This window comes from Aulonocara sp. 'chitande type north' Nkhata Bay, linkage group LG2 (assembly GCF_057382095.1).
Source record: "Aulonocara sp. 'chitande type north' Nkhata Bay isolate Kocher_YH1m ecotype deep benthic linkage group LG2, A_spYH_male_GT1.1, whole genome shotgun sequence".
NCBI classification, from domain to species: domain Eukaryota; kingdom Metazoa; phylum Chordata; class Actinopteri; order Cichliformes; family Cichlidae; genus Aulonocara; species Aulonocara sp. 'chitande type north' Nkhata Bay.
In genome coordinates, this window is record NC_141345.1 from 16,004,867 (window position 1) to 16,026,207 (window position 21,341).

A 21,341-nucleotide genomic window follows, 5' to 3' on the forward strand; every position below is an offset into this window, starting at 1 on the left:
ACAGCAAGGCTTATATGTAATCTGAAGAAGGATACTGACAATAAAAGAAAGCCACCCAGTTTACTTGACTGACAATGAATCCATGAACTGACAACTGTGTATTATCACTGGATCGCTGGATTTTTCAAAGGAGGATGGCTTATTTTATTTTTATAAAGCCTTTTGGAGTTAATAATGGCCTAACTACAAATTTATGCCAATCATTACTAGTGCGTCAATTATGAGAAAATGCAAGCCTGTGATTATCATTATAGAAAGTAGGGATGAGGGCAACAGGAAATCGGAATGCAAAATAAATATGTGTGAAATCTAAATTATCATTGTGTAAATACACAGTATCGCCTTTGTTTAAGCCAGTATCTGTAAAATTAAAAAAATCTACGCAATCATAAGCCAACTATTATCCTGTATCTGGCGGTGTGCTTAATTAGCATAACCAACTTGCCCGATGGGCGGTCCTTTCCCTGCTACAGATAGGTTCAAGCGAAAGCCCCGTCCAATCACACCATCTCCAGAGTTAAAACAGACGCGCCGTCGGTGGTTAATGCCGGCGCTGATTGGCTAACACCCTTTCACGTTTAGAGAGATTGTCAGTCAGCTGGAGCTCAAGTAAAACAACACAGTACTTGTTTTTTTTTATCTTTCAGGGGCTTTTGAACTGGAGACATTTTTTCTCGCTGCGTTTATGGCACCTTTAATACATTACTAAACGGCCCGTGGAACATTCTTTTACGGAGAGAAAAGCGGGAATGTAGCGTTGTTATCGTCCACCCCAATTTTTAACGATAGGTGAGTAAGCTAACGTTAGCTGAAGTTAAATTGCTTAATTAGCACGCGAGCTAGTTAGCCGCCTGTTGCAGTTAGCTTGGCAGCCAAAGAACACAGAAGTTCGAGGTTGCTCGACTCTTCCTTGTATTTTATAAATTTTTTTCTTCCTCGTTTTGAAGCAGGTAACGGCAACTTATGCTGGCTTTCTAGCGTAGCTTCTTGCTAGCTTAGATTGTAAACGACAGTCGGTGAGCTACCCTTCCACCGAAAGTGTCTCCAAGGTGACGGTGGTTGTTTCTCCATCCATTTACTCCCTGCTCTCTCCCTGTCTCTGCTTTCTGATAGCTCCTGACGCCTTTCCCAGGAGAAGCCCGGTGCCCTCTTTTGTTGTCTGGAGCGCCGTGTTGTGGCTGAGAAAGCTCTCGGGGGTCCGTGATTGTTGCTGCCAGGCGGGCCGACGCTAGGAGCGTGGGGGAACATAGCGGCGTGTGTCTGGTGAGGAGATGTCAGAGCGGGGATGCCTCTTTTTGGAGACAGTTTTGTAGGCGAGGGTATACACGAGTGTACACAGTATACCTCTCGCTGGGACTTGGCGTGCAAACCAGCGGAGCGAGGTTTCAGCATAACTAGCAGTGACACATATATGGATGGTGGGGTCGCAGTATGCCCACCCCCTCGAGTACCACTACATCACCGGCTGGAGGGAGAAGCAATACTGGGGGAGAGGAAGCGGGGCCCATGTCCGCAGCTTCTACCTCCTCAATCGGCTCATCTTTCCGGTTCGTCCCAGCCTTCTGCCTGGGCGTGGTGGCAGCAGTAGTATTTCAGCTGGCATGGGGAGGCCTGTCTCTCACCTCGTTCTTCTTAAAGCTCTTCATCTATGTGTCATTCGCCCTCCTGTGTTTCCTGGCTGGGAGCTTTGCCCTGCTGGTCAGGAAGAGTCCTCTCAAAGTCAGCTGCTTTAACCGGAGCAGGAGGCAGCCTTCTGAATGGCTGGAGTTCTTCAACAAGCTCATGGTAAGAAGACCCCTTAAATTCATTAAGGGACATGCAGCACACCTCCAGGAACGCAAACTGTAGCTCTGTGCGACATCTCATTAGGATCACACTGTGTCTCATCAGAAAACATTGTTTACTGCTGACATGCAGACTTATATCTAAGGGCTTTTTGCACACTCTGCGTTATTGACAAACTAGATCTGTTGAGCATCTGATGTTTTACATTTTGCCTCCTGATTTGGCCTTCTCAACCATTCCACCCCCTTGTTTCCTGCCCCAATTAATTTCCTTCCACCTCAGCATTTGTACCCAATCTGTCTCTCTGATGATGTCTCCCGACTCTTTTATCCTTGCTGTGTTCTATAATAGAAGAGGTACAGTCATTCTTCTGGATTTAGCCTGATTCGCAACACTGAGCACATGCATACACACAACAAATGGTAATTTATTCTTTAAGGAAAGCCTTTGGGTGTTTGCAGCCGGTTGGTGGCATCCCTCAGCCCAGCGGCTGCCTTTCATCTGTGATGTTTGATGTTTTGTGGCGCTTATGACTTATTGATGTCGACAGTTGATGAGTATTGTCACAAACATTAGTCTGAGTGACATGTTGCACGAGCTGTGACCAATTTAGGCTGCTTCATTTGTCATGATTTTAGGCCTTCTGGACACACAGTTCTAAGTCCTAGCTCTCTTCTCTCCTTGTATTTCCTGTTTTTATGTTGTTCCTTAACTGGAATTGCCTGTTTGGCTACTTTTCAGGTTCGTTTTTTGGTGCCAGTTCAGGAGTCAAGCCAGAGCAGGAGGGTGGTGGTGTCGCACAATGTGGACAAAACCCTGAAGGAAGGTAATTAGTCACCTGTTTTATGGCACATTTATGTGAATGCATGAGGAGCTATTGATGTGTGAGGAGATTTTGATATTCTAGCAGATGATGTTAAAAAGAACTTAAAACCCCCAATTGCTTCTTCTGTTTCTGCCATTTTTGTGGCATCCTGTCTTTATAGAGTAAAATGTGTGAGCGAATCAGGATTCTGAAATTGGATCATATGACAGTCAGACGTCTGAGATCACTTGAGAGTCAAGTGTGGTCATTTTTTGAAAGGCTTTAAATTGGCGATTGCAGAAGAGTGAGATTTTCATTGATTATTCATGCTACTTTTTTGAAGGACTTCAGAAGCAAAAAAAAAACAAAACAAAACAAAAAAAAACTTCAGAAGCAAACATGAATGTGTCTTCCTCAAAATTTCAGTTTCAGTTATTTCAGTGTTTGAATTCCACGTATAAAAAGTTCAAAATTCCATAAAAAGACTTTTCCTTTAGCATTTATGCTCTTTTCAAGCTCTGCATTATTTTTTGTTTTGTTTTGTTTTGTTTTGTTTGTGGACTCTACCGTAGTAGCTTATCTTACATTGGGCCTCGGTCTAGCCTCTCAGTTCATAACACTGTCTGAAACAAAATGTTTCAGCTCCCTTTCCTGTCCATTAATGCTCCTGATTGGCTGCCACTCTCAAACAAAATACATGAACAGCAGCTGTGGTCTTAACTTTGAGATGACTGTAATAAGGACATCCATTCTCACTGGTGTTATTCAGAGTTGAGAGCTGGGAAAACGTAAAATTTTTAAAATGTAGTACTTTACAGCATCAACACTGCCTTCTCTCCAGTCATTGAATTAGACATATTTTGGTGGCATTACAATACATTGTATAATACTGCACTTCGACAGTGGTGATTCAAAAGGATAGTCATGTTGATTCTTATTGTGGCTGGCTCTGTTTTGAAAAAAAAAACTTTGCTTTTTTTCATATTGAAAACTTGAAGCTTACACAGCATTAAAATCTGTTTTTCACTCTCAGTAGTATTAGGAGACCTTTCCTGAAATGACTGACTGATGGAAAAAGTTTCAACTTCTGTTTTTGACAAAATTGCTGACTGACGGAGCTCTGCTTCTGTCATTCACCACGACCTGTCACCCATCTCTCCCACACATTAAACCAGTAGAAGGTTAAAGACACGTACACACTGGGAGCCGCAAACAGACACTTGCACACCCATGCACGCTCAGTAGATCAGTGCATGTGCCTGCCAAGTAACAGATGGCTCCAGGATTTACACTGAGGGTGTGTGTTTGCACATCCTTCTGTGTGTTTTTAAAAAATGGTCCTTTGATTGCAGTGTGATACAAGTTTGACATTATTAGCTTTATAATCAAGACGGGCTGTGTCAGTGAACTGATGCCTTGATATACCTTGATGTGTTTTGTGGGATTCTTTAGAGTTATGCATTTAAAGCAAGCAGAATGCTTGCATTCTAGTTAGAACCTTTCCAGAGGAGCTTACTGTGAGTGCTCAGCACAAAATACCTTCTGAACTGTGTCTCATTTATTTTATTCATTTTTTTTAAAAAGATGAAGGAGTAGTATGAGAGCATAATGTTGTTTGAAGTGGAAACTGAGAAATGGCGCAAATCCAATTGTGCAAGATTGGTCTTTATCTGTTATTAGAGTGCTAACCTCTCTAACCATTCATCCCCCCTCTTCATCTGTTTCTAAAGCACTGATCCTGGTCAGTTCCAGTGTCTAAAGGCACACATAGAGGTTGTATGGTCGCTTAACTTGCATGTCTCTGGTTAAAGGGAAAAACCCCAAGAAGGTGACAAAGTATGTGCTTTACAGTCATTCCTTACAAGAGTGAATGCTGGTCATGTCCGTTGTGAGTATTAGGGTGCTTCTCCTCCTGTTCTGCAACATACAGTACATGTTGATAATGTGCTGTATATAATCTACAGAGGGTTCACTTGGATCACTGCATACACTTCAAAGACAGAGAGATTCTGCATTTAGTTAAAAGATCACAACAGAACAATTGGTTTGGTTCACACATTAAAACTGAATTTCACAGAGAAGGGGAAGTGCCACACTGTACTTCAAAGCATAACTCGATCAGTATGCAGTTATTCAAGTGATAATATTAATTTAATTTTTACAGTTGAATTCATTTTTTACGTATATGTTGTACTGTTTAGAATACTGGACGAGCTGCTCATATTTGGATTGCATCTGATTTTTTTTTTTTTTTGTGATTTTGCTCTTTGTGCAGTTTGTAAGTTAAAGATTTGACCAGTAAAATCTGTTTTTCAGCAGCTAGTTAAAGCAGAGCGCTCACTGTTAAGCTATGGTGTTCCCAGGGTTAAAATTAACCTTCCAGTTGCAGCCGTCTGTGTGGAGTCTGGGTGTGTTATTTATATATTTCTGTCAGTTTTTTTTCCAGGTGCTGTAGTAGGTGTCTCCTCCTATATTCTTCCTGTAGTTACATCATTTGAAAGTGAGTGTGAGGGATTGCCAGTGTTTTGTTTGTTTGTTTGTTTTTGTGCATCTAAGGGTCAGCTCTGTGATGAGGTGGTGAGCTGTCCAGTTTCCAGTTACAGCTTTCCCCTCACAGAATGAATGCTGGGATAAGCTCTCGGGGGGGAGGGCTGGGGACCGTTTACAGAAAAGCGGGCACAGAAAGTAGATGATGGAAAGCGTGAACCACCCTCCAGCTTTCATAAGCTGCACCTGGGCTTTCGGGAAATGAAACTCGATGCACCCGTTGTGGTCTTCAGTGGCTCATTGAAAACAGAGTTTATACAGGGTTTGTGTTTTGTTTTGTTTTTTTTGTGCATCAAAAGTTTGAAATGTAAAAAAGCCATTTGGTGTTACTGTCAGAAGAGTACTGACTGCAGCTGTTTGTCTATTCTAACAAAAACTGGATTTAGATTTTCTTTTGCTGTCTCCGCAGTGTTTGACTATGCCTACAGAGACTATATCCTATCCTGGTACATTCCTTTGAGTCATGATGAAGGCCAGTTGTACTCCATGCTGTCAGAGGACTGGTGGCAGATGATCGGGCAGTTGAGATCCAGGCTTGCTGAGATCGACCTCGTCAACGTAGTGTGTTATGACAGCATCCGGATTCTACACACACACTTCACCGACCTCAAAGCTGCATCTGCAAGGTGCACTAACACACACTCTTTAATTGTATGAAGTTCTCCCACAATATTCATCACCTGCAAATCAAGGATGGGAAAGCTAGTGAAATAATGTGTTGTTACTGTCAGAGTCACTGAACCTCTAACAGCTTTCTTTGCACAGGTATGACTCACAGTTGTTTATCAGGAAATATGTTCCATCTTTGATTTGTTACTGAAAAAGATTTCTCTTCCCACCAGTGTCCATACCTAGTACCATAATTTTATGTACACAGATGGTGTGAAATTACTGCAATTTGGTCCAGCGTAACCGCATTAAAATCCCCCTTCAGTGTGTGCCAGGTACACTATCACACATGTGTGTGCAGGAAAAAGAACAGACAGAGCGATGATTCACACATCATCTGGTTTTATTATCTTGGCCAGTCAGACGAGACTTATGATTTGATTGCACTGCTGTGATGTCTGGTCTGCCTAATTTCCAATTGCTTGGGAACAATGTAGCAGCAGCAGCAGCATGTCTTTAGAAGCAAAAACAGCGAGCTACAACACAGCTGAAGTATGAATAACAGAGGGAGCGAAGCTTTAGCTCACGTAATATAATCGGACATCTAGGGTGTATGTGTCTGTGTGTCTCCCCAGACCAGAGGAAGTGGCTCGGCCGTTTCCTCTCCATCCCTGTTTGGTCAGTCCGGAATCGGAGCTGGCCTTCCTCCGCTGTGTAGCCAGAATACTACTGCTATGTCTGCTGCCACAAAAGGATGCCAAGTCGCACACACTACGCTGCTGTCTCACTGAAGTCATCACTAATAAAGGTACATAACTTCCTTGGGGATTAATAAAGAATTCTGATTCTAATTGGTCATTGTCACATACATGCATTATTGTTGTCAAAGAATAATATGTTCTGTTTTAATGTACTGTTTATAAGTCATTGCTTTTTTGTCTTATGGATTGTTATTACAAGTAGCAGTCGTTGAATGTTTATATCTTTATTTTGGCTCTACTCCAAGTCATTAAACACAAGAGTACCGTAATTGTCGGGCTATAAGCCGCTACTTTTTGCACCAGCTTTGAACCCTGCGGCTTTTAGTCAGGTGCGGCTTTTCTATAGATTGTCCATGATTTTTGTGATATCGTAAGACGATTTGTTTTGTTTGTTCCGCTGTTGTACGGCACTACGTTGCCTGGCGGAAGGAACAGGATTTTCCCCTGATTTTAGCTTGTGCGGCTAATATTCAGGTGCGCTTTGTAGTCCGGGAAATACGGTAGTTGAATCAGCTCCACAGTGCAGACATGGTGATGAAATGTGCACCATCCTCTTGGTGGACTCCGTTTGTCAGTGTCACACTCCCATAATTGGGGAATTAAACATACGCTGTGAATGAATTTCATTTAAATAGAATGAAACTTTACTCAACACATTAGGACACAATCCATGATAAGCACAGTTGTAATTAAAAACACAAATGGTGTCTCCTTTCCTCTAGTTGTTTAATAGTTGCACCTGCTCAGTGAAAGAGATGTAACACTGAGGTGTTGTTGACATAGATGCATAACACTCGCAGCTCTTCAGGTGTGTTTGATAAACAAAGAATAAATATACAATTCTGCTGAATAGTTTTACTCTTTAATATACAATACTATGTAGAACTCTTGAGTTCTTTAATTTCTTTTGATTTTGCTAGGAAAATAAGAAACGGGTGCAGCGATTTATTGAATCATAGCCAAGCATACATGTCAATACAATAATATAAGGCAAAAACAGTGTCTGTACAATTCTCACTAGCTTTAAAGTCAATATTTGTATGACCACCTTTATTCTTCAGCACAGTCTGGTATAGTTCATTTCAGGTCTTCTTTGGGTGTTGGCTGTCTTTTGTTTGTTTCTGTGTCGATGAACTCACACTGCCTCAGTAATGTTGAGGTCTGCGCGCTGGGAGGCCAGTGTGTGTTCCAGTGTGTTCCCCCTTTTTTTTTTTTTTTTTTTTTTTTAAATATCCACACATGCTTTTACTGCATTGGTAAAATGCAGTAATCATCACTCCATTATCACTTACTCCTGCCACTGATTCTTTTTTTTTTTTTTTTTTTTTTTTTTTTCCTTTTGGACATATCTCCACCTTTTATCCCATTTCTGGTGACGTTTGAACAAACAGTATTTAGATCAGCTGCAGGGTCAGACGGATTTCTCAGGTCCTGTGTCACGTCTTTGTTGGTTTTTGCCTATTACATGACTTTCACTTACTCTCCATCTGCTGTAGATTGCTTTTTATGCCTGTCACTTCTTCTTTTGTCCTCTACTTTGCCAGTTTCCTCATTTTCTTTTACCTTTTTTTTTTTTAAAACCATGTAGATGTAAACTTTGTCAAGATATGACAAGATCACCTTGTTGGTGCATTTTCTGCCTGTCAAAGTGTCCTGCCGTTGGGATTTTTACTAGATTTGAATAAAGAAATTGGAACAAATATTATTGTGACAGGCTTTTAGCAACAAAGCGCCTAAAAATACAATATAAACTGTCTCTTTGCTAAGTTTCCTGGTATGTTTGGAGACAGCATTGCTTCTTTTCTTGAATTAGATGCTTGCTTTTTTTTTTTGAATGAATGACTCATAGGTCAGTGTGGCTCAACAAACAAAAACATTCCTCTGGACAAAGACTGGACTCGTATTCCTTCCAGTCTTTGTACCTTGAATAAAGACCAAGGGATGAGGGGAGTAACAATAGTGAAAATAATAATTTTCTTACAAAGGATTCAACTCAGAGAGATTATTAAATAGCCAAAGGAAAAGGCTTTGCTGCTCACTAGTAGCTCCACCATTAATTTCAGTCCAAACTCAGGCAAAGCACTTCACTACAGCTCATCACTCTCAGGCTGGCACACACTGAGTCCGAGCAACTCCACACCAGATCTTTTTATAGTGTTGGATGATGATTGGTGAGCAGAGCATGCTCCACACTGGTGGCTCCTCACAGGAAAATGTGTGGCAGCTGCAGGCAGGGGAGAAGGAAAGCAGAACACACCCACTAACAACACCTGTTAGGGTTGTAACAAAATATAACAAATGACGAGTGGCCCAGTCTTTGGACATTACTGCATGTTATAAATAATTTAATTGTCATCTAATTATTGAGCATTGCAAAATGTACTCTTAGCTGTTGTAACAGCACTGACTCACAAGGGAAGTGTGGCAGTGAAGCAAGGAGAGGAAAAAAGAATGCAGGAAGATACAGAACACTTTTTCTTCTTCTCCTGCATTGCAGCAGAGCGTCACACTGTTACTTCTGCACTTGGCTCTTGTTTCCAGAGTACATGTTGGTTTACATGGTGTGAAATGAAACAAATGTTCAATTTTGCTGGCCCGACACACGAATCAATGGACTTTTGTTATTTATCTGTAATGTTTTGCTGCATGTTTGAGCTGTTCTGGAAAATTTACCTGATGAAAAACCAGAAAACTTCAAAAAAAGTTGGAATTCAACTGAGAAAAACTGGAATCTTACAAACTCTGTGGTCATCCTTTCCTCTTGAGCAGGTGTGTTGTCAGTGTTGTTTTGAATGCAGCTGTTGTTGTGTTCCTACTGTGAGAAGGAACGATGAAACGATAGTATTAAGAAAATGTGTGATATCTTGATGTCTAGCTGCTGCTCTGTTTCTAGAACTGCATTCCTCAATTTCCCACACCTAGGATTTTTTTTAATTTTTTTTTAATTTTTAAGATCAGTGTCTCATTTTATTATGCGTCACAGAAATCTGTGGTTCTAACTTCATCAAGAGCATTTGTCCGTCCTTTTTACATCAACGTATTTTTATCTTTGTGTGTGTGTGTTCTCCAGTCCTGAAGCCGTTGGTAGAGGTACTCAGCGATCCAGATTCCATAAACAGGATGTTGTTGTCTCAGCTGGAAAAGAGGGAGCAGCAGGCTGAGCAGCAGAAGAAAGCCTACACCTACGCTGCCTCCTATGAAGACTTTATCAAACTGATATCAACTTCTACTGATGTCAATTTCCTCAAGCAACTCAGGCATGACAGTGACAACGTGCACACAGACACACACACAGTAGATGCCTACATTACCTCATTTAAGTAGACTATCCTGTACCTACATAGAGTCAAATTAAACAAACCACGTGTGTCCTTATATACATAATGACAAACATGTTAACCAGGCAGTCTTAGCCACCAACATGTTTGCTGCTCAGGGGTTACCATGGGAACAGACAATGTCTCTGCAGCAATATACTTGATCTAAATGCGGGGTAGACATGATACTGCTATATTGTCTCGTTAGTTTGAGAAATGGTGGCTCAGTACTGGCTTCTTTTTGAAATGTTTCTTCTTTTTGTTTGTTTTGATTTATTTTGGCCTCGTCACTTTCCATACTATATTTCCATCTTTCTGTGACGTAATTCATCTAATAATTGTATTTGTCTCCCGTCTTTCCTCCTTTGTAGGTATCAGATCGTGGTAGAGATTATTCATGCCACCACCATCAGCAGCCTGCCTCAGCTCAAGAAGCAGAAAGGTACAGACAACACTACAGTTTCCTGCATTTAAAACCTCAAAAGTATGGCAGCGTTTCAGTTCACGTTCACTGCCCCTAAAAAGCTAGCCAGGTATGCAATATAGGCATTCATTCATAGAAGTAAACAATAAGAGTACAGTCACAATTCTGCTTGTTTTGCAACAATTTGAAGAGAAGTGATGTGAACATTTATCTGTCAGACACTTGCAATATGCCTGAGTTCAGCCTCGTGTCAAAGACTTTTAAGGACCAGGAAGTGACAATGAAAGCGAAGTTTCAGGACAGCTGTGTGAGCGTGGTTATAATGACATTACCAGAGTGACTTTAGTCGTAAATGTATTGCAGCAAAGGCTGATTCCCGTCAGTTTCAAACTTTTACATACAATACTTACCTTCAGACCCAACCACTGAGTCCCATCATTAGTGTTGCAGGTGGTTGGGTCTGAAGGTAAGTATTGTATGTAAAAGTTTGAAACGGATGGACACACAGCACCAGCTGATACAGATTTACAAACAAAACAAGGGAATGAGTGGATTTGAACTGCCCTGCAGTGCAGAGCCTAATTTTTATTCTCATTGATTGAGGGGGGGAAATGGTCCATAAACTGTCTCCATGTGCACTTTTAAACACTATACTATCTATACTGTGTGATCCTGCTGGACTACACAGTATAGACCAGCACTTTTTCAATTTGCTTTTGGGGATTTTGGAGACCCAGTACTGGTTTCTGTTTGCACAGGCTGTTTGCTGTTGAAACACACAGTCCCTGTTCAGCAGTGAATGAATTCATGAGTACATTTAAAGGCCAGTCGGCTGTAGAAACTGCAAGTGCATTCACATGCTGTATCTGAAAATCAATGACCAATAAAGTTCACTTGCTGGTGTGCTTAGCTTGAAGCACATTTTCATAGAATCAGGCCATCGGTATGTATCAGCTTTATCCCGATAGTTCAGTGGCTCCACACCAGGTGATTGTGCGCCTTTGTGTTATTATGTGGCCAGAACTTGCTCAGACAGACTTTCCCTCTCCCTTAGAGAAAAAAGGTAAAGAGTCAGCAGCCATGAAGGCCGACCTGCTGAGAGCCAGAGATATGAAAAGATATATCAATCAGCTGACTGTTGCTAAGAAACAATGTGAAAAAAGGATCCGCCTCCTTGGAGGGCCAAACTATGAGAATAGTGAGGAAGGAGGGGCCGATGACAACGACGAGCCTCAAAGCCAGAAGGTAAATAATATGTCATGTAACTCAGCGGTCCCCAACCTTTTTTGCGCCACGGACCGGTTTATTCCCGACAATATTTTCATGGACCGGCCTTTAAGGTGTCGTGGATAAATACTAGAGATGGACCGATCCGATATTACGTATCGGTCCGATACTGACCTAAATTACTGGATCGGATATCGGAGAAAAATAAAAAATGTAATCCGATCCATTAAATATCACGAAAGCACCTCACAAAACTTGCAACACACCGTAACTCGCCTCAGAACGTTAGCACGTCGGAGCAGTATGCATCACGTGATAGAGCGGCTGTGGCATGCGGGACCTGTCGGTGGTCTGGATAGCATTTGGAGCTTCGCTAGCAACCCGGCATTTCATCTCCGACAAAGTTATCCCGAGAGAAGTAAAGCAAGTGTGTAAGTCCATCTCTGAATGTTTGTAAAGCATTCCTGCGTTAAGCTTAACAAGCGATATATGGAGCGACTGCCTCTTCTTGCTGCTACTTCAATCATGAAACTGCTTAATGATCAGCTGATCGGCTTTTCTGTCGCGAGTCCGTCTCTCTTCTTTGTTTTTGGCCCACTTTGCACCAGAAAGAGGAAACCAGCAGCTGAACAACAGCAGCACGTTTAAGCTTGATCAGCTGTTGTTGTTAGAATGTATTTAATATTACTTTCTACTCGAGGATCTTTTTCTACGTAGCTGACTGCTGTAACTGTGCAGGGGTAGATCTAGCAAAGTTTAGCCAGGGGGGCCGATAGGGCATTAACAGGGAAAAGGGGGCACAAAGACATACTTTTCTTTCTTATTCTCATTTAAAATGTCGAGCTTTTAATAAATAATTATCTGAATCTTACACCCAAAGTTTTAATCTGATGTAAAATGTATAGAAGTCCATTACTGTATATAGTAACTATTAAGTCTAATATACCCTAGTAAGCTATAGTACTTTTTCCTTTGGGAAGGTACCATCTGTGCAGTCTGCAATTTTGTTGAAGAAAGATGTTGAATCTATTTAATATTTCTTGAAAAATAATTGATTTCTGTGCATTTTTTTTCACACTGCATCAAATTAAGGTTGATTACGTCGATTAAGCATCATGAGGTGGAGCGTGAGGGGTGGTTCCTTATTTTTTTATTTATTTATTTATTTTTGTTGTTGCTGGGAGTTGGAACCCTATTAGTTAGGTTGCTTAATATTTATGCTAAGTACTCTTTCAAATACCAGAATAGGGAGGATGGTGTAGGTTTAAGTTTATTAGATTGATCAGTATTGCTGAACTATGAAATAATTTTTTTGCATACAGGTATAACAGAATAGCTTTAGTGTAGTTGTTGTTTTAAACTTGAGTATGAACTTATACAAAATGCAGCAAGATATTTAAAAAAACAGTTTTGTTGATTAAAAAACACTATATCTGATTCATATCGGTATCGGCAGATATCCAAATTTATGATATCGGTATCGGGAAAAAAGTGGTATCGTGCCATCTCTAATAAATACAACAAAATAAAACTAGTACCGGTACAGAATAAAAGAATTTATTCATAACACATGAGAAGACCAAGGAAAACCGAGTAAACGATAACAAAATAACGCTGAAAACAGATTTAAAAACCCTGAAAACTATACATTTCACACCTGAGCCTCAACTCTCGCGGCCCGGTACCAAACGACTCAAGGACCGGTACCAGTCCGAGGCCCGGGGGTTGGGGACCGCTGATGTAACTAATGCGGTCTCTCTTCATTTCCTGTAAGGTGTGAAATTACTTTGGTTCTTTTTAAAAATTCTCTCCCCTTATGCAGATTCTCCAGTTTGATGACATCCTGTGTAATCCAAGTTACAGGGATCATTTCAGAGTTTACATGGAGAGAGTAGATAAGAGAGCTCTGATAAGCTTCTGGGAACTGGTGGAAACACTGAAAACTGCCAACAAGGTAACGGCTGCACACATTCAAGAGCTCGAGGTGTGACGAGGCGATGGCATTCATACTGAGATGTACACAAAAGTAGAAAATTGGAGTGCTTGATGTAATTTTATTAAACAGTCTTGTATAAAGAAACGTAGCATAAAGCTTTTTGTGAGTCCAGTGCACAAAATCAGACTTGAAAATAACTGCACATAGTGTCAGCAAATGTCTTTTGCTTTAATGTCTTTAAACTTGGAATCTGCTGGTGTGTAACTGACAGTTAAAAGAAACTTTATTCGTTTTATTAAAAGCTTTGGTGCAGCTTGTTAGTTCATCTACCGTCTGAAGCAAACTATTTTCACTCACCTCCTTTATAGCCAGTGATGTGACCAAATTTAGGATGTCCACTTGCATTCGCACCACAAAGACTTCAGGGTAGAAATAAGAAAAACAGAAACTTGAGATTTTTGCTCACAGAGATTACATTAATTCAGTTTTATTTAAATAGTGTCAAATCACATTTGCCTGTTGAGAAAACCCCAACAATCATATGTCCCCCTATGAGCAAGCAGTTGGCGATAGTAGGAAGGAAAAACTCCCTTTTTAACAGGAAGAAATCAGGTAGAATCAGACTCTGGTATGGGCAGCCATCTGCCTTGACCGGTTGAGGGTGAAGGGAGGAAGACGGGACGTTAGTTAGTATTAGTCTCTGGATCACTAACACTAACTAATGATAAATGTAGAGCTCTGTATAAACACAGTGAGTGGGGGGGAAGAAAGGTGAGTGAAGAAGTAAGATAATTTTATTCAGATTATTTGTTATTCAAAACTTTGGTCATGAGCATCAGCCATTGTAACAGTTTGTGAATGTGAAAATATAAATATATATAAATCTAAAAAAGGGAAGCAAAAAATGTTCAAAACGGTGAGAAAAGTATGTGAGAAAATAATTTTTGTTTGACAGAATGAGGTGCCCCAAATTGTTGGGGAAATTTACCAGAAGTTCTTTGTGGAGAGCAGAGACATTCCAGTGGAGAAGTTTCTTCTGAAAGAGATCCAGCAGAGTTTGGTGGGGAACAGAGGAACACAAGTCTTTGTTAAACTACAAGAACAGGTATGTGCTGCTCTGCTTAGCCAGCTGCAGCTACCTGTAGCTACAGCAGCTGACGGTGGATTTCTTGAAAATCTCAAAAGAAAGCTGTTGAACTTCGATCATTAAAAGCGTGTGTAACAGTGGAAACTGACACATCCCTTAGGTTGCTGAGACAATGAGAGAGCGTTACTACCCCTCCTTCCTGGTGTCCGACCTCTACGATAGGCTGATCAGACGAGACGACCATCACAGCCAATCGCGGTGTAGCCCAGAGGAAAAGGGAGAAGGGGTGAGGCATTCATACGCAAACGACACACATGCATACAATACTAAATGAATGTGTTTAACACTTGTTTTTCTTTATATCCTCTGAAGTGCCAGGGTCTAGATACAGGAGAGGTGTGTGACGAGGGCAGTAAAGGAATCAATGAGCAGGCGAGCTATGCTGCTACTAAACTACACCAGCTCTATGACAAACTGGAGTACAAGCGACAAGCCCTGGGCTCAATCCAGAACGCACCCAAACCAGACAAGAAGGTAACAAAATATAGGTCAATGTGCTAAATACAGTCTGTTGGATCACTTCAGTATTGAGTATCAGGATGTTGGAATGGGTTAAACTCCCATTTATCTGATGTGGTCCCTGCTAGAGTATGTGACAACTTTAAAGTAAAGTAGAGCTTTGAAAACACCTCTGAATGCAAAGACTTTTATTTATTGTGGTTCAGCATAATGTCATTTTACTGTAACTCGTGTGCTTATCTGCCTCTGGTGTGTGCTTTGCAGATAGTAAGCAAACTAAAAGAAGAAATAGGAGCCATGGAAAAAGAACACAGCGAACTTCAGCAACACATCACAAGGACTGACTGGTGGTGTGAAAACCTGGGGAATTGGAGGGCTACGATAACTACAGCTGAGGTAAAAGGAAACAACAAACCTGAGTGTAGAAACGAATGATGCACTCACCTAAACAGTTTACAGCAGTCTGCAAGCATGCCCTTCATCCTTTATGCTCTTGCACAGAAGAAACAAATGAGCCACACAGCACAGATAATTTAATACTCTGCATACTTTATGCTTAAGTATAGAAGATAGATTGGACAACACATACATTTGTATAGATCAAGCACATTTCTGTTCTTTATCTATACAGGACTAGATTCACTAAACTTCATGCAGCAATCACAGAAATGGCCCAGTGGGAGTGGAAAGTTCTGTGGTTGATCTACTAACAGTGCACATTAAATTCATAGAAGAACAGAAATCATCATTTAGAGTCAGATCGTGTATGTGTGTGAAAATATTACTGTTACTTTGATGTGTGTAGAAGCATATTTTTCTTTCTTTCTTTAGTTTTTCAGGCTGCATGTTTTTAATGAAAAGTTAGTGTTAAACATTGTAACATTGGATGTTAATCAAAGACACTGCAGGTTTGCCTGAGTGTCTCGTCCTTCAAAACTCTTACACATAACATGCACTAAGGCCAGCCCTAACACTGTCCTATGTTAATGAATATTGACAGTATCTCTATAATGCTAAACGATTGTTTTTCCAGCCGACATTAAATCTGACCCTAGTCATTCACATTTCATTCATTTTGTTCTTTCGTGTACTTACGTGTGTAAATCCTTTGTAAATTTATACTAAATTATAAAAATATATTGTGACAATGAAGGACCCGACAACAGCAGCGTTGCAGTTCAACACATCCTTTATTGACGGACTTCCCAACATGTGCAGCTTTCTGGCTGCCCTGCTCCTGTAGCACACAACACCGCCCTCTCCTCCGGTCCTGGCAACATCTTTAACAGGGGAGACATGATTAGATGATCAGGGTCAGGTGTGTCAGCCTCCCCTGACAGTACACTCTGAACTCCACTGCTCCACCCTTCCCCTGCAGCTGAGCCACACCCCACCACATATATATTAATGTGCCTGAATAAAGAATATCCAGGTTGTGTCAAAAAGAATCCTCTGATTTCAAAGAGCTTAATTTCAAGGCCACTCACCGATAACGACTTAATTGCGCATTGTTAAAAAGAGTGGATCTGTGAGCAGCATAACGACAGCAGTGGCTGCATTGACTCAAAAGTATGGGACAGATTTGACTGTGGTATGGACTAAAGCTGTGTGGCTGGAGGGGGACACATTGAGCACTTGGGAATATTGTTTTTATATTCTTTTTTTCTTTTTTAAAGTATATTCTTTATTTTAAAAAAGTGTCACCTTTTGATATCAGATTCTTTTTGATACGCCCTGTATGGATGGATACTACATCTGTCCATTTTGGGGTTGTGTTTTTTTTTTTTTTTTTTTTTTTTTTTTTTTTTTGGAAATTCCCAAGTAATCTCTCTCCAGAGTAAAGAGGTGGTGGTTTATTGTGTATGTTTGTGTGTATTTCAGGCTGCAGAGGAAGGTGGTGAGACTGTAGCTTGTTACAGTGTGTGTGTTAGCCTGGTGGAAGGAGAAGAAACGGCCAACAGTCGCTGGAGCGTCCAGAGGAAACTCACTGAATTCCAAATGTTGCACCGCAAACTCACAGAGGTAACAAGGCACCAATCCTGCACACATGGATCAACAGCTGCTGCCTTGTTGTTTAAATGCTTAATGTCCCCTGCACAATAAACCAGTAAGGTCATCAGCTCACTGTGTAGCACTGAAATGGAAAGACTCTCAACAAAAAAAATAATGTGATGATGGATTTACTGCAGCCTATGTGCCACAGAAAGCAGAGACTGCTGTTTGTTAGAAGCATTTCCAGTCCTCTGTGTGACCATCTGTGGTCACTGTACAGTGATAAATTGGTTTAGATGAAATCTAATATCTGTGACATCTGGAGAGCTGCATGCTTTTAGTCAGTCTGCTCTATTGACTAATTTATGGTTGTTAATGCATTTCTGAATCTAACAAGAGTAAACAGAGTAGCTGTTGAAATCAAAAATACACATATTTTTGCCTCCTGTTAGTGTAAAATCATCACCTGTTAATGTGTCTCTCCTTCAGTGTTTTCCATCACTGAAGAAACTCCAGTTACCATCACTCAGTAAACTTCCCTTCAAATCTATTGACCAGAAGTTTTTGGACAAAAGCAAAACACAACTCAACACTTTTCTCCAGGTAAACAAGCAGCTGCTGCATCTATATTTTATATCTCTATCACCTGCTGTGATACAATCACAAATGCTTCACTTTATCTCTACATTGTTAATTATAACACACAAAAACCAGGGTGCTGAATCACAACCTATTTCAGTCTATGAAATGTGTGAGCTCTTTTAATTAAATATTACACTGTAACGAGGTCTGTAACCTTACAAAGTCTGTGCTCACAAAAGCTTATTCTGCTTATGATCACAGCTGTTGATGATAACGTCAGGTGTGTGTGTGTCGTGTGTTAGCGTCTCCTAACAGATGAGCGGTTGTGCCAGTCAGAGGCTCTCTATGCTTTCCTCAGCCCGTCTCCAGAACATCTGAAGGTAAGCCATTTCTCATATTTCAATTTTAAAAAGAACGGGGAATAATATGCTTATTTCCATAAATGTTTGCACATTTCTTTTTTTAAAATTTATTGCCTGTACATAACAACAATGGATTTGAAATAAAGTTAACTCAATGGGATTAACTGACATATTAGATCAGCTCTGTAGGAGTTACAGTTTCCCTATTTTTACAGATTCATCAGTGATTGTACATATAATAATTATTTTCTTAATTCTTCACGTTTAATGACTACCAGAGGTTTGCAGCCCATAGACCTCATGCGATGCTGGATTTTCCTGTCTGAGGCTATAAATTTCAATTTTTATTTTTTCATAAAATAATGAAGAAACAGGCCCCACCCAGACGTGAAATTGTTGTCTTGCAATTGTATATTTTATTTAGCGTCTATTAAATGGAAGTGCAGTGACAAAATGCAGTAATTCATGAATGTTACAGCAGTTTTTGTTATCATTCTTTTTTACCTTAAAGTCCTCACCTTATTCCAAATCCACTGTGTGGGTGTACAGTGTGAAATGACCAAAATTGTATCACATATTTCCTTTCTTTTCAAAGCCACCACTTTGTCCTAGAGCTGGGCGATAGAACGATAACGATATGTATTGCGAAATAACTTTTCCTCGATAGAAAAGTTAAACCTACCCTGTTGAACTTATTATGGGAAATAAATATTTAAATAAAAACAAGCTGCTGATTATTTCACATTTTACTTGTGAGCAATATAGTTATTTGGCTTATATCGTGATAGATATCGTTATCGCCTGAAATGAAAAAAAAAAACAAACATATCGTGATATGAAAAAAATCTTAAATCGCCCAGCTCTACTTTGTCCTGTTTTAATACTTTTAAAAGTTAAATAACCATTTAACTTCATTAAAACTCTATTTTAAACCCCAAACCAGAAGAAGCATTAGTTTCCTGTATTAGTTAATCAGCTAAAGTTCTCTGACATGAGTTGTGTTTGTTACTTTAATCTGAAATTTTGACCCTGTGAATTTAATGAGCGGCAATTACTTACATCAGATATGGGCCATTAAATACAAGGTTATTGCTCTAATTACCAGCAGCTTATTGATGCTCTTTTACGCACATTTATGGCTTTGTGCAGTGTTCGAGCAGCAACACTGGCAGAGCCGCTTCATAAGAGGGTCACTACTCATTTGACACTGGCACCATTAATGAGGAGATGCTGATTACAGGGCCGTGTTTGTGGATTCACAGGGATCCTTTCATGTTTCAGACCTTCCTGATAGGTGTGTTATCTGGATGATTTTGTCCATTGTATGCAGACCATTTTATAGTAATGATATCTTGTATAACGTTTGAAGGTGATGTCTATTCAGAAGAAATCCTCTTTCTCACTGGCCTCCTTCCTAGAGAGGTTACCTGGAGATTTTTTCTCCCATACTGAGGTACACACTCATGCACGACGAGTAAAGCAGCATTCCCATGCTGTCCTGCATCCTCATTTGCATGATGTGCGCTGTACGTTTTCTTCATAGGAGGATGGCGATGACGACAGTGACTTGTCAGACTACGATGAAACAGACGGGCGGAAAGATGCTCTGGCTGAACCCTGCTTCATGCTCATAGGAGAGATCTTTGAACTCAGAGGAAGTGAGCAGGACACTGTTTTGATGTTACACACGCTCGTGTTGGTGAATTCTAACTGCCTCAGAGTCTGTTTATCTGAATACATTCCCTCTCTGTCTGTCTTCCTGCTCAGTGTTTAAGTGGGTGAGGAAGACTTTAATTGCACTAGTCCAGGTGACATTTGGACGAACTATCAACAAGTAAGTACTAACAAGTACTCTTTTAGTCAGTGGTCTGGCAGTATTGTTGATCCAGAATAAAATATCTCATCTGTCGAGTCCAGATCCAGAGGCTTTGTTAACTTATGCAAGGTAGAGAGTGTAACACCTATTGTACATTTTCCTGAGATGAAAGTTTTCAGGCCTCTGTTGTGTATTTCAGACAGATCCGGGACACTGTAAACTGGATCTTCTGTGAACAGATGTTGGTGTGCTACATCAGTGTGTTCAGGGACACCTTCTGGCCTGATGGCAAGCTGGCGCCACATATCAAAGCTCGAACGGACTATGAACGCACTGAGACCAAGGAGCGCGCTCAGCAGAAACTACTTGACAACATCCCAGGTAGCAACACACACACAGGCGTGACTTATTATTTCATTTATTATGATTGCACATGTTTGCAGTGTAAAAGAAATAAAGAATAAAGTGCTTGATTCAGCATGCTTTTCCTCGTCCACCAGATGCACTCACAAATCTAGTTGGCCAGCAGAATGCCCGCTACGGCATCATCAAGATCTTCAGTGCTCTGCAGGAGGCCAATGCCAATAAGCACCTTCTCTATGTAAGCATGACACACATTTCCAACATCTGCGTTTCATTAAAACAAGATTTCTTAGCCATTTATTTTTTCCCTGTCTCCCTGTGTTTGTTAGGTATTGATGGAAATGTTACTAAAGGAGCTGTGTCCTGAGCTCAGGGCTGAGGTGGACAGTATCTGAACACATGCATGAGAATGAGGATCGGCTGGTTCGTCTTTCAGGCCTTTCTGTAGCTGACCAATCACAAACTGCCAAGCCAAACAGGGAGAGGGCCATTGGGTGAATCCTCAGACAGAAAGCAAGCTGCGTTGGTCAGAGTTGAGATGCACGAAGACTCTGTTCAAAGAAATTTGCTGTGAACTGGTGAAAAGTTGGCCTGACACTCTCCTGACAAAGCTGCTGACAGAAGGGTGCATCTCTAAACCTGCGTTTGGACAGGGAGAAACCACAGGGACTTCTTCCTATCTAGACTGCAGTCTGATGAGACTGATCACAGAAGAACAAAGTGTATTTTTGACTTAAGCAACTCACATCTGTGTTTTTCTTTTAAAAATAATTATAATTCTTTCACTAGCACTGACATTCAGCATCTGTGCCAGAACAGACTGAAATGAAATGTTTCACTCAAATGTAAATGATGGTGGTTTGGTCGACAACTTCTTTGTACATCTTTAATTTTTAGAGTAGATAATCGACTGACTTGACTAAAGACAAAAAAAAGACAGTCAGACTCGCTGTTGCCCTCTAGAGGCGACCGCTGTGAGTCCCAGCCCACATACCTCTGAACATTCCTTCTACACACAACCTGAGCAACACTTGTTCTGTGATTCTTGTAATAAGGCTTATAATTGTGCAATATAATGTAATGTAAAAGTCATTGTGATGATTTTATTTATGATTTATTATTGATAGATTTTATTTTTACCAAAAATTGTTTAGAGAGCATTTATATAAGCAATAAATTGCAAACAAAAAGCGGTTGTGAGTTTTGCAT

At 40.5% G+C, this 21,341-nt stretch overlaps 1 protein-coding gene across 5 annotated transcripts; it reads left to right on the forward strand.

The window, feature by feature from the left end:
• Nucleotides 1-519: 519 nt before the first annotated feature.
• snx25 (sorting nexin 25) lies at nucleotides 520-21,320 on the forward strand. Of its 5 annotated transcripts, none has more exons than XM_086305741.1 (23): nucleotides 523-789; nucleotides 1,114-1,785; nucleotides 2,527-2,611; nucleotides 5,025-5,090; nucleotides 5,547-5,763; nucleotides 6,382-6,554; nucleotides 9,578-9,764; nucleotides 10,196-10,266; nucleotides 11,303-11,493; nucleotides 13,298-13,429; nucleotides 14,367-14,516; nucleotides 14,659-14,784; nucleotides 14,871-15,032; nucleotides 15,282-15,413; nucleotides 16,899-17,039; nucleotides 17,499-17,612; nucleotides 17,894-17,971; nucleotides 19,323-19,406; nucleotides 19,497-19,611; nucleotides 19,721-19,787; nucleotides 19,969-20,150; nucleotides 20,270-20,370; nucleotides 20,462-21,320. In XM_086305741.1, the coding sequence occupies exons 2-23, from the start codon at nucleotides 1,432-1,434 to the stop codon at nucleotides 20,525-20,527; spliced, it is 2,994 nt and encodes a 997-aa protein (XP_086161867.1). In that variant the 5' UTR covers nucleotides 523-789; nucleotides 1,114-1,431; the 3' UTR covers nucleotides 20,528-21,320. The 5 variants fall into 5 exon arrangements, with proteins under 5 accessions (XP_086161885.1, XP_086161895.1, XP_086161867.1 ...); XM_086305748.1 differs by lacking the exon at nucleotides 523-789 and adding an exon at nucleotides 835-950; XM_086305750.1 differs by lacking the exon at nucleotides 5,025-5,090.
• Nucleotides 21,321-21,341: the final 21 nt, after the last annotated feature.